The 17,378-nt window shown below is 40.6% G+C and overlaps 2 protein-coding genes across 4 annotated transcripts; one reads left to right on the forward strand and one right to left on the reverse strand.

Annotated features, from left to right (window-relative positions):
- Positions 1 to 362: 362 nt before the first annotated feature.
- On the reverse strand, positions 363 to 6,366 carry fsaf1 (40S small subunit processome assembly factor 1). 2 transcript variants are annotated; one of them, XM_066693222.1, is made up of 7 exons: positions 6,171 to 6,366; positions 5,317 to 5,618; positions 4,879 to 4,956; positions 4,646 to 4,741; positions 3,254 to 3,340; positions 2,442 to 2,479; positions 363 to 1,158 (listed from the first exon to the last, which is right to left on the reverse strand). In XM_066693222.1, exons 1-7 carry the CDS (start codon positions 6,277 to 6,279, stop codon positions 1,035 to 1,037), a joined length of 834 nt encoding a protein of 277 aa, XP_066549319.1. In that variant the 5' UTR covers positions 6,280 to 6,366; the 3' UTR covers positions 363 to 1,034. The 2 variants fall into 2 exon arrangements, with proteins under 2 accessions (XP_066549319.1, XP_066549395.1); XM_066693298.1 differs by having other exon boundaries at positions 4,879 to 4,931; positions 5,313 to 5,618.
- Positions 5,700 to 17,224, forward strand: gnpat (glyceronephosphate O-acyltransferase). 2 transcript variants are annotated; one of them, XM_066693117.1, is made up of 17 exons: positions 5,700 to 5,759; positions 6,537 to 6,632; positions 7,468 to 7,659; positions 7,961 to 8,137; positions 8,327 to 8,456; positions 8,767 to 8,894; positions 9,019 to 9,094; positions 9,366 to 9,517; positions 9,622 to 9,752; positions 9,931 to 10,154; positions 10,274 to 10,519; positions 10,955 to 11,034; positions 11,647 to 11,787; positions 12,361 to 12,460; positions 12,772 to 12,865; positions 13,275 to 13,336; positions 13,697 to 17,224. In XM_066693117.1, exons 2-17 carry the CDS (start codon positions 6,609 to 6,611, stop codon positions 13,738 to 13,740), a joined length of 2,001 nt encoding a protein of 666 aa, XP_066549214.1. In that variant the 5' UTR covers positions 5,700 to 5,759; positions 6,537 to 6,608; the 3' UTR covers positions 13,741 to 17,224. The 2 variants fall into 2 exon arrangements, with proteins under 2 accessions (XP_066549214.1, XP_066549137.1); XM_066693040.1 differs by lacking the exon at positions 5,700 to 5,759 and having other exon boundaries at positions 6,438 to 6,632.
- Positions 17,225 to 17,378: the final 154 nt, after the last annotated feature.

Consider the following 17,378-nt stretch of genomic DNA (forward strand, 5'->3'; position numbering starts at 1 on the left):
GGTTTCTCTTAATATCCTAGTGTTTCACATTCTTGGTCATTAGCTTAGGCATAATTGTCACAGTCCCAGTGAAATGTATTCAATGTTAAACTTGAGTTCACACCAAAAATAAATATAGAACACTAAACAGTAGGACATGATTAAGTTTTAACAAGGCGAAACTTATGGTGTAAAGGAAGCCAGGCGAACTAGTGCAGCTCAGCATTTAAAATGGTTTATATGGAGTCCGAACACAACACTTGCAGAACCGCCTGTTAAATGTATGGGTATTCCATTTATTTACTTACATTGTTGTAGCACTATTAAAACTCAGGTGTATTTTGTTGTAATTATAAAACAGAATTTTATGGAAATATACACAATTTATTTTACAATGAATGTATTTTTTTTTATTATTACAGTTCTGGGTAAAAACAGCAGAAGTCCATTAAATAAACAAATACATCACTGTGAGCAACTGATGGCAGGGAAGGAATTGTTCACTGTCCTGGACATCTCTTTGTGCAATTTCAGAGCCTGTCCAGTAGGTGGTAGTATTATATTAGTAGTACAGCGAATGTAAAACTGCCAAAACTTTTTTGTACAGGGATATTAATCCGGGTGTAAGAATTGCCCTACAGTTAACACCTTTCAGATGTTATTCCAGGGCTGAAGGATGATACACTACAGGGATCTCCAGGATCTTTTGTTAATTTCAAATTTTCAGTCACTTAACTCATTATTGGTTTAGCTATTCAATATAATCTTTACCCAGTATCTGAAGACACCTATGAAGCCTGGAGTAGCACTAGTCTCATACCACTCTACATAATAACACTGTAATGTTGAAGGCTCTTGCTAATCTGGGTCTGAAAGCAACCCATAGTGTCCAGACAATGCCAAGTGACCACTGCCTCTGATAGACACCAGTAATCAGTGTTCAATACATAATCATTACAGTCGTGAATAAGGTACTCAGAAAATATCAGTGATCAATCCATTCCCCCAAAATAAAAAACAAAACTGACAACAATACGGATCTACACCTTGACTCCTTACTTAATCACTCTGGATGTTTTAATCATCTCTATTTCTTTAGAGCTGAGAACCAACGCCCCGTTTTTAAAGCGTCCGACTTGCCCAGCTGGTAAGACACTTGACGACGACTTCTTATTAGCTCTGTCAAAAGAATGATGAGGACGAAACATGTATTTTAATATTAGTGCTGGAAAAAATGATTATTATTTGAATAATCTTGCAGTTGCAGTCTTCCTTATTTGTGCTTTCTCGTTTGTAAATATTTTAATGTACAGATATGAATTAATCTGTTGTCACCAGACCACATTCAAGCAAAGGTAATTTACATACATACAGTACCGGTCAAAAGTTTTATAACACCCTAATTTTTCCAGTTTCTATTGAAATGTAAGCAGTTCAAGTCCAGTGATTAACCTGAAATGGTACAAAGGTAAGCGGTAAACTGGTTACAAAAAAAGTTTAGGTTACCAAAAACTGAAAAATAATGTACATTTCAGAGTTATACACTGTGTTACTACACCCTCTTAAGCATTATTTGGCAGTGTTAACCGTCCACAAAACGTGGACGCGTCCAGACCCGTCTGCCGGGGGAAACGGGGCATTACACACAGCTCCTGTGCATAGAAGTGACACTGTATTCCTACAATGCGCACATCTTTTGAAAGCTTATTCTTTTGACTACCAGCGCGTTTCATTCTCAAACACATCAGATTTACAGCTTCTGCGTCGCCTGCTATCATTCAGAGCCCGGGGGGGGTGGGGTGGGGGTCTCATTCAGAGCCTGGGGTCACAGATCACTCAGTTTCATTCGGATTTCTTTGCAAATAGGCTTGTTTTGTTCAGAACAACCTAACGATTAATCCAGTATATATCATTTGATGTTCTATCCAACACAGAGAAGTTCAGATCTAATTATGTAACATCGTTGTGTATTAGTACACTGTAAACACAGTTTTCCATCTTGTCATTTTGAGCTCTCTATGGGTGTGTTGCTTCTACCAAAACGTGGATGGTCTTGTTTGGGGGATATAAAAAAAACGTTTTTTTCACATCAGAGAATGCTTCTCAGCTGTCATAGGATACCAAACACTTGGCAAACAACACAACGGTGAAGAGCACACATGGGATTTGGTGCCCTTTTAAGGGTACCAGAGGGGTTTGTCAGCTTAAGGGGTTACATTGTGTTAAACAATTTTTTTTTTTCTCTCTAATTGCTTATTTGTTCTATGCTTTAATTTCAGAGTACATTGAGACATTAAACTGCATAAATTTCAATAAAAACTGGAAACATTTAGGTGTTCTAAAACTTTTGACCGGTAGTGTACATTAAAAGAGTTTGAGAAAATAAATCAACATTGAGAAGCAGCGACAGAAATGTCTTAATACATGAAGATCAATGATAAAGTTAAAGCTTTTCTTCTTACCTTCCTTCGTGCTCTCTTCTTTTCTTTTTGTTAGTGCCCTGAGAAAACATGATGGCATCAAAGTTAAAATCCTGCATTTTACAACTGTCAAATCTTGATGCCCGCTCTAGTTCCAATGCCAGCTTTCTGGTTTGATCTTGCATCTATCCAATGGAAATCTACCATAAAGTTCTGGGTTTTGTTATAACTATTTACGGTTGGTTAAACTTTTAATTTGATCTGGACAACATCTGCCACAAAAAATACACTATGCAATCTGGGCTGTTTCGAAAACTGCCTTGAGTGGACCCGAGTGGTGTCAGGTAGCATTGTAAACATTGAAACAACTGAATTGCCAAGTATGTCATGACCTGACTGTCTGTCCAAAACCTCAAGTTCTTAAACTAGAAAAAAAAAAAGATAGAGGAGACTACAAATCAGCACATCAGCTTTTGGCTAAATACAACATGCATAGCCCCTCAACATTCAGTCAACAATGAAGAACACTCTGTAACTACATAGTTTATTATCGTAGTTAAATAAACATCAATGTCCAAAACACTTGAGTGATTGGTCTTATACATAAATACAACATTAATCAGAGAAGAAAAAACAGTGCTGTTGAATAATGCATGTCTGTCCCTGTGTGTCCTTGAATTAAGTCACTGCCTTACTGTGCCGAAGTTCAACCCTTATACCCAGAAGAAGGAATCTGATGAGAACCAGTTTTTACCAGGAACCTGATTAGAGTAATTAAATGATGATGATGATAATAAGTCCTGGCCTGTGGATGGTTTCCCTAGCCTCTCTCTTTTTTCTGTATCCCAACTCACCGCTTTCACGTCCTCTTTTGCTTTCAGTTTCTTCTCCTTGATCATTTGTTGGTACACTTTGTAATTGACATACTCCTTTTTTGGTGGCTGTAGAAATATCACAAGTTAGGTTAATCAGTCTACATTGTGAATATAGTGTGTGTATACACCAATCAGCCATAGCATTATGAGCACTGACAGGTGAAGTGAATAACACTGATAATCTCGTTAGCATGGCACCTGTCAGTGGGTAGGATATATTAGGCAGCAAGTGAACATTTTGTCCTCAAAGTTGATGTGTTAGAAGCAGGAAAAATGGGCAGCGTAAGGATCTGAGCGACTTTGACAAGGGCCAAATTGTGATGGCTAGACGACTGGGTCAGAGCATCTCTAAAACTGCAGCTCTTGTGGGGTGTTCCCAGTCTGCAGTGGTCAGTACCTATCAAAAGTGGTCCAAGGAAGGAAAAGCGGTGAACTGGGGACAGGGTCATGGGCGGCCAAGGCTCATTGATGCACGCGGGGAGTGAAGGCTGGCCCGTGTGGTCCGATCCAACAGACGAGCTACTGTAGCTCAAATTGCTGAAAAAGTGAATGCTGGTTCTGATAGAAAGGTGTCAGAACACACAGTGCATCGCAGTTTGTTGCGTATGGGGCTGCGTAGCCGCAGACCAGTCAGGGTGCCCATGCTGACCCCTGTCCACTGCCGAAAGCGCCTACAATGGGCACGTGAGCATCAGAACTGGACCACGGAGCAATGGAAGAGGGTTGCCTGGTCTGATGAATCACGAGTTCAAGGTGTTGATTTGGCCTCCAAATTCCCCAGATCTCAATCCAATCGAGCATCTGTGGGATGTGCCGGACAAACAAGTCTGATCTATGGAGGCCCCACCTCGCTACTTTCAGGACTTAAAGGATCTGCTGCTAACGTCTTGGTGCCAGATACCACAGCACACCTTCAGAGGTCCAGTGGAGTCCATGGAGGTCAGGGCTGTTTTGGCGGCAAAAGGGGGACCTACACAATATTAGGCAGGTGGTCATAATGTTATGGCTGATTGATGTAATCGTGTGTACTTAGAAAACACATGGGCTTGTATGAAGAGTAACTACACAGAAGATGACACTTATGTAAAGAAAGGAGTGTCGGTGTAAATCAGAGCTGAAAAGTTAGGAACAACAGGCCTTTATTTTATTTTAATGTTCTCATACCATGTAGGGATTCCCAATCAAACTGGGGTATGGCACAGGTCAGACTGGAACCAGTGCTGTCTGGACTATTGGTTTAGACCTGGACTGTAGGTGGAGATGTTTACCAGTTTAACCACACAGGAGCCCCCTGCATAAATCATTTTGTAAAATTAGGATACACATAAATTAATCTCTGAATTTGCTGTTGTCAGTTCCCCGATGTCCTACCTTTGCTCCAAGCATGATGGCTCTCTCCTGCTCAAACACTCTCTGTTGCTCCTTCTGGTATCCTGTGATGCCGAATCTGTGAACCTCCAACCGGGCCTTCAAAAACAATAGGACAAAAATCAACAATGCATCCTCTTCCTTGCATTTTATTAAAGAAATAGGCTTGTAATAACTCATTTTGTTTTTATTGTTCTACAAATGGATCAAAAAGCTAGCAGTTGATTGTCACTTACCTTCTCCAGGCTAAAATCAGTTGTATTTGTTTTCGTTTTCTCCTTTATTTCAGGTACCTGAACAGAAGTGTGTGACAACTGTAACAACAACAAAAAACAGTGAAATAAAATAATTCAAGAAGGTGTGTTTTTATTATTATTTACCGTATGCAAGTATTTATATATATATATATATATATATATATATATATAGACAGTATGGAAGCTGTTGATTTATGTGCCCAATATTTTTGTGTCATTCAATAGCAGAACTGTTAGGGTAATTGAAGAAACCTTTAAACACAAAGTTGGTTGCACTACATACATTTGCATTCTTCTCAGTGTAAATCACAGAATCATCACTTCTTACAGCGAATCGATTCTTCCTCCAGATCATTTCTGTGCAGTTCACCGAAAAAGCAAAGCTAAGATCTGCTCATACGAACCACAGACAGGTACCTTTAGGCTAGGGGCCGGGGCTTCCACCATTTTTCTCTTCTTCTTAGAAGGATCTTGAAATGTCACGACTTCCACCCGTGATGTTGTTTCTGTTGAGTGGGCCGCTGGACTTTCAGTGCTGGTGCCCGAGTCCACAGCCTCCTTCCTCTGTTCAGAGGGACAGTGGCCATCCTGAGCTCTCTTCTCAACCCCATCATCTATACCAGCAGTGAGGAGCCCAACTTTACCTTGATCTTCCTCCGAACACTTCTTTGCCTTTTTCTTTTGGGATTTATTTTTCCTTTTCTTCACTGTGTCTGCACCTTAGGAGAGGGAGGGAGGGTAACAAAATATCAGGCGTGATGCAACATTGTTATTCTCGTCCTGACAAGGTGCTGTAAATAATTGCACCTCGATGAAAGTACATTGTAAACTATTAGAACATGGACAATGCGGGGAACCAGGTAACTTTTTGTTGTTCTTATTCGTGCATTTCTTGGTTTCTTTCATATCAACGTCATATAATAATAAAAAGCAAGTACTTTACATTCGTGTGAAACTAAACAAATACATATTGCTGGTCTAGTTATTTATTCCTCCGAAATGCACAGTGCGAGGCAAAAGGTTGAGTCATTCACAAAATAGAGAAAATCGAAACGCACCGCATGTGCAATGTACCGAAATGCACATTTATAGTGTTTACGTTGTATTTTAAAGTGACTTTGATTCATACATACATTACACATGCTACAAACGACAGATCAGAAATGTTAAACTTTCCAGCAGCATCTAATGAAGGATTCATATGATCGAATAAGTGTAAATTGCCCTGTGGCGTTTATATAGGAAAGGTAAAATTAAGCTGACAAACGTACCGAAATCATAAAGCTCATCTAAAACGTTGTCGAGAAAACGGGGATCTAGGCCTATCTCCTCGCCTTCCTCTTCGTTTATGTTTCGGCTCACTTTTGATTTGGTTTTCATTTTCAGTAAAGAATGAAAAGCACTATTCGGGTGTGTGTGTGCATGAACGGCACCATGTTAAAGGCGCTCTTCTTTTCACGTGGTGCAAACCGGACGTTTGAACTGGTTTGTCTCCTTTCGCCCACCGTCCGGATTCCACACGAACAGGAAGCCGCGCCTCTGCTGCTCTGTCTGCTGGTTGGACTGGATGTGGAGGTGAAGGTGTTTCTGCTTTGAGATTATTTAAAGTTTTTTTCTCTCTCTGCTGTCCAACCAAGGCTTGGCCTTATTCTGCTGCAGCCCGTCCGCTCATGCCTGTTATCTGCTGTAATAGTTCCTGGTTGTAAGGAATGGCATCCAAAAACTTGTATTCGGTACGTATTCTAGAGTTAAAACCTGATTGTGCAATTACTGCTGTCATCATGCTAAAATCGTGTATGTTGCTTACTTTTCACATTAACTTAAAGACAAGTATTACAGTTGTATTGCACACACTTTTACGTGGACGCACGTTTTTCAGATCTTTCAAAACAAGAATAGATGCACTCATAAGTGTTTTTATAATTGCTGTTTAATACAGACAGAAGCATTACTTAACCTTGCCCATGTTTGTTGAATTAGACCTGGACCTAATCAGGGAAAATCAAGTTTCACTGGGCTATGCAAATCTGTATTACTGTATGGTCAGTTATTATACGTGCATGTAGTTTCTCTGCTTGAAAATAATGCATTGTTGTGGTTGAGTTCAGCGGATCAGGACCACTTCGGCCTTTCCTTGATAAAGACAGGGACTTATGGATATTATTTATATGTTGTATTGCATGGACTGTTGCAATAGCGCCCAGTTCCCTGTGCTCATGTGATGTTTGCACAATATTATACCAATTGCAGGATCACCGCTTCATTAAATGTTTTAATCGGATTATAAATTGTTATGCAATTGCCAACGTTGGAGAAAATGAAAAAAAGTTTCTATTAATATGTGCTTGTTTGTATCATACTAGTGATTACTTGTATTCAACTACCTGTTTTTAATGAAAAGGCATATGAGGGCAGCACTATAGTAAATGCTTTGTCATTATCTCTGGTGGAGTGCTATTCCATATGGTCTATATGAAGATTGGTGTAGAGATCCAAAAAGCAAACTAGAAATAACCTTACTTTAAATTAATTTTATAAATAGTTATTTCTATTTATCTACGACTTTAGCACCAGGATCCATCATTAAAGAAGAGAGATGACTTTGAGGATATCTTGGAAGAACGAAAGAACACGAGTGACGTGAGATTTGCTTTGAAATGTTATACCCCCGTGCTGTACAAGGGAGTGGCCCCTTGCAAAGCCAGCCAGCTCAAAGCCAAAGTGCTCCAGTCCGCTCATCTTCAGTATGTTATCAAGCAGGTAAGAAGTTGGAGCTTTTATGCTGCCCATTGCACTTATTATAACATAATAGCATGAGACAGCACTTAGGATATTGTTTTGAGCACAATTTTACACTAATATGAAGTTTAGTGGTCAAATGGGGATTTGGTGAATTGCCAAAATATAAAATACAGAATATCCTTGACCAAGTGAACACCGCAGGATGGTGCAGACTTATTAAACTGTATTAAAATGACATTTAGACTACTACCTCACCTTTATGGAATCAGGCCTGATTTGCATTCCTAGCTTCTCCTGACATTGTTGTGCGCTCTTCCAGATGTCACAAGATACAGGGGAGTCCCCAGAGATCATCCAGGAGGAGGCGGCTGTGATCCTGGAGGAGATGGCCCACCGCCTCCAGCTCAGCGTCGTCCGTTTCTTCGCCTTCACGCTCAGCAAGGTCTTCAAGACGCTCTTCCAAAGAGTCCGAGTCAATGAGGAAGGGATCCAGAGAGTGAGTCGCCGCCTGTATGATATCTGGAGAGAAAAGTATCAATAGGTTCAATTAAATACCTGGAAGCTCAGTGGAAACATAAACCTGAAGACCCAGCAGCCCTCTAACACCAGTGGGCCTAGTTGTGTTTAATGTTTTCTCTAGTTGTGACATGTTTGCTACTATAAAATTAAATCTTTCTTCTTCCAGCTTCAACAGGCTCTTCAAGAGCATCCTGTGGTGCTGCTCCCCAGTCATCGTAGTTATATTGACTTTCTTATGCTGTCCTACATCCTCTACACATACGATCTCTCCCTGCCTGTCATCGCTGCTGGAATGGGCAAGTATCTGAAGTTCTGGGGTTATTGCCATCTTCAGAAGGGGTTTCAGACCAAAGAGCACTGATGAGGTTAACCCAGGTTTTTACTGAAGCTGAACAAATTAGAAGTAAATATAAGCAGACATGGAAATAATTTATACATTTTGGCAATTGTTTGCGAGTAAATAACATTTGAATTCCAGTCTGTTTTAATATTTAAACAAGTTGGAAGAAATGTGTTGACATGGGAAAAGGCAACTGGTAATTGACTGACTAATAATAATATTTGCTGAGTAGCTTCCTAATGGTTTCAACATCTAATATCTTGTAGATTTCCTGGGCATGAAGTTTATTGGCGAGATGCTACGAATGTCTGGAGCGTTCTTCATCCGCCGCTCATTTGGAGGCGACAAACTATACTGGGCTGTGTTCTCTGAATATGTCAAGACAACCCTAAAGGTACATATGCCGTCTATAATGCCAACAATTGGCTTATGAGTAAGTTAAATATTTGGGACAGTGCTTGGATTACCTGATACCTTATTAAAGCGGTAATAAGCAAAACCTGCCTTTTCCCTGTCAGACTGGCCACACTCCTGTGGAGTTCTTTTTGGAAGGGACTAGAAGCCGTACAGGCAAGACCCTGACTCCCAAATTAGGTAAGTAGACTGTGATAAAATACAAAAATCACATGTTATTGCTGATGGAGACCTGTTCTGATGATGATGTGTTGTTTTTGTCCTAGAGAAACATATGAGGAAGAGTTACAAATGGGAGGAGCTCATTTGGCCCATTTCCTGCAAGTGCAGAATTCAAAATACCTTCACTAAATTATAGGCCAAGACAGACTAAAGAGTAGAGACCAAATAGAAAGCTTTGAGATGTCCAAATTCAAGCAAATGTTTTCATGCTGTTCCTTTTCTTTCGCAGGATTGTTGAATATCGTGATGGAGCCATTTTTTAAGGGGGAGGTGTTTGACATCAGTCTTGTTCCCATCAGCATCAGCTACGAGAGGGTGCTGGAAGAGGCACTGTACGCTCGTGAGCTTCTGGGAGTGCCCAAACCCAAAGAAACCACCTCGGTATGTGCTGCGGTCCCCTGTTTGTGACTTTGCTGGTTTATAGCTTTCATGTGCCTTAAAAGAAACATTTTGTCATAATCCCACCTTGTCCTTGTCTCATTCAGGGACTGATTAAAGCCAGGAAAATACTCAGTGAAGATTATGGAAGCATACACGTATACTTTGGGCAACCGGTGTCAATCCGAAGCTTGGCGCAGGGACAGATCAGCCGGTCCCAGTACAACTTGGTCCCCAGGTGCAGGCAATGACATCCTCTACAGTTTGCTGCCTTAGACATTCTTTCAGTGATTTGTAGGCCTTGATCAAATCCTGAAGAAAGCACCACAAGGGAACAATGACCACTTAAAAAACTAAATTGTAAATTGTGATACATGCCTGGACTTGACTCATGTTGCTTCTTAAACCCCTTCCAGACATATCCCTAGGAAGCCTGGTGAGGACACCCAAGCCTTCGTCAACAACACGGCCTACAGAATAGAGCGCCTGCAGGAGGACAACATGGTTCTCCGGCCCTGGGTCCTGATCGCTACCATTCTCATGCAAAACCTGGAGGGGATAGACTTTGCGATCCTGACAGAGAAAACCGCCTGGCTGAGGGGGCTGGCACAGTCTTTTGGGGCCTTCCTGGACTGGCCTGGTATGTGGTGGCATGTAAAGGGTCCTCACGCCATTCCAGTTCATACAGCCTGTCATACTTGTGTTCACCTCACATCTCTGTATTGAGATGCTTATTTATACGTCTCCTCTCTCTTCCAGAACACGAGAGCACCGGTAAGGTGGTGTCCTCCAGCGTGGCCCTGCATCACGACATTGTGGGCTGCGTCGGGGACCGTGTGGTGCTACTGGAGGGGTCGCAGGAGGCCGTCAGCCCAGAGGAGGCGGTCTTCACACGCGCCGTCACTGTGCTCATGTGCGCCTCCTACCGGAACCAAGTCATGCACATGTTCATACGGCCGGCGCTGGTGGCTGTGGCGCTGCACGCCGCGGGCAGCTCCAGAAAAGGTAACCGCTTCCACCGAGCACAGCATCCAGTGACTTGTAATTGACCCTAACAATGTCATTGTCTGAAATACCTTTATTTATTCCCTCCAATGCTTCAAATCAGTGTTTACAGTGAAGTCTGTGAGGACTTGGGGAAATTACCATTAGCAACTGGGATTTTTTTTTCTCATTTACAACAAGTGATGATGGTTAGCTCCAATAAAAGAAAAATCTTGTCCGATGTAACTCTGGTCTTAGTGCTTCTGAATATTGTAGTCTAACCAACATATATAAAGTTCTGTAACAAACAGATTATATGACAAAAGGAAAACTAGTCCGCAGATGCAGCTAAATATTAAAATCCTCTAATTGATGTGATGGCTGGGTTGTGGGAATGCTGGCAGTGTTTGTGGTCTGTTTCATTGGCAGTCTTTTTTGTTTGTTTGATTGTTTTAGAAGACATCTACAGCTATTTCCACTTTCTCTGGAATGTTTTTGCAAATGAGTTTATCCTCTGTCCCGGCCGCACAGTGCAGGTAATGGTATTTTTAAAGAACACCTGGAAAGAAAAGTTGCTTTCAAATGAGACTGAAACAAGAGGCTGCTCACAAAATGCTTTTTAAAGCCTGATTTATGTAGCAGAAGCACTTCATTATCATTTTCAACGGTGCAGAAAGTGGATGCATGATACATCTTATATATAACCTTTAAAATGAGCTGAATAAGTGGAAATGAAGCAGCAGCTGTAAATGGCTTGCTTAGGAGTAACGTCAGTAGTGTCAATTCAGCATCCATTTAATATAATTTATGGGGCTTTTTGCACCCATTTTGTGTTAACTTTAATAAACACACATGCTGCCTTTACTCAATAGTAAGTCATTTATCATCTTTGGAATACAGGCCCTAAATGTCAGAACAAAGCCCCATCTGGTAAAATGTAGAAATCAAATTTTTTCTTGAATGGAGAAGAAAAAAAAATACTGTGGACAAAAACATCCATGTATTTTTCATATAGAAAATTAAAATTCTGAATGGTGGCATAAAAAAGAACAAACTAATGTAGTCAAGTAGAGAAATTATCATTAGGTAATGAAACTAGCAGTAGGTGTGCTTTGTGTGATTTAGTTTTGCCATTGCTTTCGTTGCAGGACTTTGAAGAAGCCTGTTACTTACTGGTAAAGTGTGGCACTGTTCAGATACTAAAGCAAGACATTGTGGTGACAGAGAGCGGTCATCCAGTCCTGTCTTTCCTCAGTGCCATCCTCGAGCCTTTTCTGCACGGATACCAGGTATGTGTTACTTTTGGGCATGTTACCATACAGTAATGTACAGACGGGTGACAAATGAAAGGAAAAACCTCAATAATTGAGAGGAGGAACATAACAAATGCAGATGCCTCCAAACACGTGTACTGCATGATACAATTAAGCAATTAACATCCTATCATGCTCTGTGGCTTGTATAAAAATGCTGAGCATGCCCATTTGACCTCGATTTTGGATCAAGATGGCAAGAGGAAAGGATCTAAGTGACTTTGAAAGAGGGGTCATTGTTGGGGTATGAACAGCAGGACCCATGGCAGGACTGCTTGACCCCTACAGTAAGGGGGTCCGGAGGCTCTGTTATGCTGTGGTGGGAATTTTGTTGGGAGTCCATCTTGGTGATTCTGCTCTTCCCCTTTGAATGCTGGTCTCTGATGAGGACAAAGGTTCTGTTTGTACGCAGACTAATTTTCATTGCACCACGGTGTAGCTTTTGTGATTGTTGTTTAAATAAATGAATAAGCTCCCGTACTTATTAATGCTAAAAATGACACTAGGTGATGACACGCTGAGAATTGTTGTTGTCTTCCGCCTCTGCAGTTGGTGTGTCAGTACCTGAGCGAGGAGGTCGTCGAGGGTCTCAATGAGAAGCAGTACGTCCCAGCCGTCCGGAGCTTCGCTGTCAAACGCCTTCTAACAGGTCTGTCCCGTCCCAGAGTGCATTTCACTCTTCACTCCCAAGGCATCATGGCAGCAAGTAGAGAGAGAAACAGCCTTGCTTAATTGTCACATTCAATCCACTGAAGGAAAGATGCCATTTCTGTACATAAAATTGCAGCCACACTTCTGCTGGGGTTGACTTTCATCTTCCCCCTGTCTAGTGGCCATCTTGAGAGCTGCGGCTGCTCAGACAAATCACAAGCACAACGGCAGTAATGGATGTACAATGGTGTTTTTACAGAACCCCATCTGCAAGCTCGTTAACTGTCATTTCTCTGTGCTCGCCACTAGGATGTCTCCAGTGCTATGAAGTGCTTTCCTCTGACATGCAGAAGAATGCGTTGAATGCTTTGCTCAGATTGAACGTGTTGCGAAAATCCAAGATGTAAGTTATGCTCGTTGTTTTTTGACTACACTCCCTATTTCCATTCTCATATATTTTAAGTTCCATTTAAAAAAGCATCAGTGCATTGGTGATATTCCTCATATTTAATTAGTGGAGCTTTAGCACCTGATAATTTGTGACCTATTTAATATACATGAAGAATTTCCTCAAGTACTAAAAGAACAGATGTGAAATATATTGTCGTTGTGTACGCCCAGAAACAAATGCACATTTCCTCTCTTAAATCCCCCAATTTTGTGGTGGTGCAGTTGAATACAACGTGTCCTGCTCATGTCCCACAACACAACACACACAGAAACTTAAAACTGCAGGCCATCATATGACTGTCTGTTGTTGTTTTGTCACGTATCCTTCATTAGTAACTCTCGAGTTTCTTCCTTCATTTCAGAGCTGATCAAGTTACTATTAAAGTGAACAAGATGGCAGTGAACCAATTAGAAGACACACTAGGTATGTATACAGTAAGACCACTTCTCATTGGTTCATGAGATCTGGTCAGAAAATGTTTTTAATCTGTTGAGGATCAGAATGTTTCCATTTTCATGTTGAAAAATAAACAAGAATCTGAATTCCATGTCTACCTACAACAATGCTTAATTTCAAATGTCAACAAAATATGGTAGCAGTCACTGTTTAGCAAACACATGTTCATATAAAATGCCAACACTGCGTCTTGGAAGAAACATACACGGTGTCAACATCTCTCCTGTGTTACTGTGTGGTTTGTAATTGAAATAAGAATACCAATATTGGAGATAAACTTTGGAAACATGAACAGCTTCTCTTTCTCTCTCTCTCCCGGTCCTGTAGGAGGCAAAATCCCAATCCGGAAAACAGTCCTTGCTCGACTGTAGTCTGAGTGCCATGTTTCAGAGAGGTACAGCTGCAGGGAGTGACTATTGCCTTCATTATTCATTACCACAATGCCAAATTAGCAAAGACATTTGCAGCAGGATCAAGAAAAAGGCCTTTTAAAAAAAAAAAAAAAAAAAAGAGACTTTGTAGACTGCCAGTGTGACAGCTTTATGGTTGAAACCACTAAAGTTGTTCACACAATTTCTTACAATTGAAAATCCTTTTAAGAGGTAAAGAGGTCTGCTATCAACTTACTCACCTGTATGTCTGTTTCTCTTTAGTTTAATGTTTTTTTTTAGTGTTGCCAAACCTATTTTAATCATTGTTAACACACATTTAAGTTGTGACAAGTCTTGTGGACTCCCAAGAACAAAGAACAAAGGTCAGGAACAACTGAGGACACAGTTCAGGAGGACCAGTTAGGCGCCTTATTCAAACATTTGGGGTGTAATTCTGGATTTTAGTTCTCGTTGTTGTCTGTCTTATCTATTGAAGAGTATTTCTGTGTTAAACCATTCAGCAAGGATCTCGGCTTGTTCCCTTGTAAATAAGGGAAGAGAAGATGTCTTTTAATTAATATTCTGTCAATTATAGTAATAATGTATTGACTATAATATATTTATACATACTTATACACACACATGTATGTATCTATATATATTGTGACACAGAGCAGGGTGTGGGACCTGGGTTGTATGTCTCGGATGACATGACAAAGGCTGTGGAAACAACAGGAAATCCTAGTCCAAGTCTGGGCAATAGCTAACACTGTAAGCAAATCCCTAGCGATGCTCAGGCCACTTCTCGGTCCCCCAATCAAAACCGTCAGGTAATGCTTGCAGTTGTTAAGCAGCCTCATAGTCATTGTGGGAAAGCAGGAGTCAAAGGTCATAATCAGAGTCATAGTGTAGTCCAGGTCAAATCCCAAAGGAAGGTATAGCACAGACTGGTTGTTATGCAGTTAGCAGGTCAGAGTCGCACGGGTTCGCACGGGTTCCTCCTCTTGCAGCTCGGAAGTTCTCCTAAACGCCCTCCTTTTTTCCCCCTCAGGTACAGCTGGAGAGCTGCCGCTTTATAGGGCTCCATTCATTAGTGCCTGTAGGTGTGTCTCTTTTCCCACGCTGTCAGGTGTGTGAGTGACAGATCCCAGTACACCTAAACTGGTTACTGTACAAGAGCTCCAGGAGGGGGGAGACATTTCTTCTTTGTATATCTTATCGCCTGTACGAAACCATCACTGTGTCACAATATGTAATCCAATAACTTCCAAGTCTGAAAGTCAGACAAACACGCACAAACAGGATATTTTTCAAAAAATGTATAGTCTTTATTAATGCATAGAGGTTCAGAGAAAAATTTTAATGTAAGAGTGTGCAGCAATCCACTGGTTTTGTCAGTCTTTGGCCCTCACCAGGTTTGCTAAAAATTCTTCTGCTACTGTTTTTCTGTGAACCTCCACCTAAATATTAATACAGACTGTTGTTTCTGTGGATGGATGGATGTGTGTGTGTGTGTGTGTGTGTGTGTGTGTGTGTGTGTGTGTGTATAATTATGAATATGTATATGTGCATATTCAGATTTAAATCATGTAGTCTTTAATGGTTGACTTGTAGAACTGTAAAAACAAAAAGGTTCTATGATTTATAGTTTGAATTTCACGTCCCCAGTCCTGGTCCTGAAATGTTTCAGTATCTTCAAGGTGTCATTCAACCTGGGCTCCTAAGTACCTAATTTAACTCAATATTGTATTAATTGAACGAGGCTGCTTTTCCCAAAAATCTTTTGCACTGCAGCCCTCTGGGTCCAGGATTGGGGACCCTTTCGTCTATACCGTTTACATCTATAATCGATAATGAGAGGAGTCCGAGCCTTACTGTATGGATGGCACATCATTGCCAGCTTTGACAGGGATTCCCCCTGGGAGTAGCTGTGTTCAGAGTCAGACAGGGTTTCCTTGGTGTGCCACACACAGGGACTCTCTGGCTCATTGGAAACCTGCATTTCTGTCTGCAGTGTTAGTAGTGAGAGCTGTTAGTTCTGTCTGTGGTGTTAGAGCTCTGTTGGTTGTGATTTATGGAAATAAGCTAGTGGATTGACAGCACAGGATGTGTGTCAGCCTGCCTGTCAAGAGTTCTTGTAGATACTAGGTTGGGTTTTTATATATTACAACATTACTTTGGTGATGTACATTATAATTAGGGACGTTTGTTTTATGTGTTTTTCAGTCAAGGCAAAACGCAAGCCCCTAATTTGATTTAATATCATTTTGAAAGCAATACAAGACGGTGGATTGAAAGGTTAGATTTATGGATTCTTAGAAGATTGTGTTTTTAAAGTGCTCATTCTGACCTACAAGTTTATGGCCAATGTGCCAAGCACCTAAAAGCATACATGCACTTTATATACTGAAAAGACTTCAGAAAGACAGAAATCTGGATCCTCCATCATGGAGTCCTCAACACAGGTCTTCAACGCCAATATGATATCAAGATCCGCACTCTCTCCACACATCTGTAACCAGACTAAATCTTGCCACCATTAGCAGTTCCTTCCACCATTAATGTTTGTCTGAAGTCGAACCGTTTGTTGCTAGACTCCTGAAAAACACACATTATGCTAGTTTACTGCTGCTACATAAACAGTGATCTCATTCTTTGCATTGTGCTGTGAGTCCTCCCCCTCACAGTGTAGGAAGGGTCTTTGTGTTTTCTACACTGCTGCACGGATTACAGCAGTCAGTCAATAGTAATTGCTATTCCAACTGCATGGGGAGAAATAATCTGGTTTTAAATTAATATATAATTTTGTTTACAAAACAAAATCTGTATGAAAATCAGATCCCCAGGATTTCAATTTAGTATGCTAAATATATTAGCAGAAAAGTCCATCTGTAATATTCAAGTAGACCTTGTGCACACTGAAGGATATATAATATATACATTATATATGTCCTGTTGGTTTTAAAAAAGCTTCTAGGACCCAGACCCAGACCCATGGGTCTTCCCTTGCAAACGAAAGAAGGAGATTGAGCTGAATGAATTTGACTCACAGGATAAAAACAAACAAGCTTCAAGACGGTTTCGCCAGGCTGGTTGAAGGAACGGCTTGTTTATGTTTCAATGATCAATCTTTTATATGTGAAAGACAGGTCAAAAACCTCTGCTTTGCCGCCTTCCCTGAATAAAATACTATTTATTTCTCAACATCTTACTGAACATAATGCATTATTTTATTTTTTGAAGTTTAAACACTTGAGGAAATTTCATAATGAAAGTTTCTGCAACACTGTAATAAATGTATAGTTTTTGTTGTTTTGTTATATAATTGATTTGGTCAGTACCACTGTCCATTCTGCTCATGTTTTGCAGATAGCAAACTTTCTAGCCACACTTTGATTCTTGGATGTGGTCATTTTTCATGTAATGGAGTGTGTGATTGTTTCTTCTTTTAATAATAAAAATACTGATGAAAGGCTTTTACTAATGCTGTGTGTAATCCCCTTGTGTCTGTAAATGATGTCTGAAAGTGACCAATGGTAGCTCTCCTGATCCAGTAAGCCAAGGGGGAAAAAAAATCAGATCAAAAGTAAACTTGGACAAAAAGATTTTGCACATAGTACTCCAACCATAACCAACAC

This window comes from Amia ocellicauda, chromosome 1 (genome assembly GCF_036373705.1).
Source record: "Amia ocellicauda isolate fAmiCal2 chromosome 1, fAmiCal2.hap1, whole genome shotgun sequence".
NCBI classification, from domain to species: Eukaryota; Metazoa; Chordata; class Actinopteri; order Amiiformes; family Amiidae; genus Amia; species Amia ocellicauda.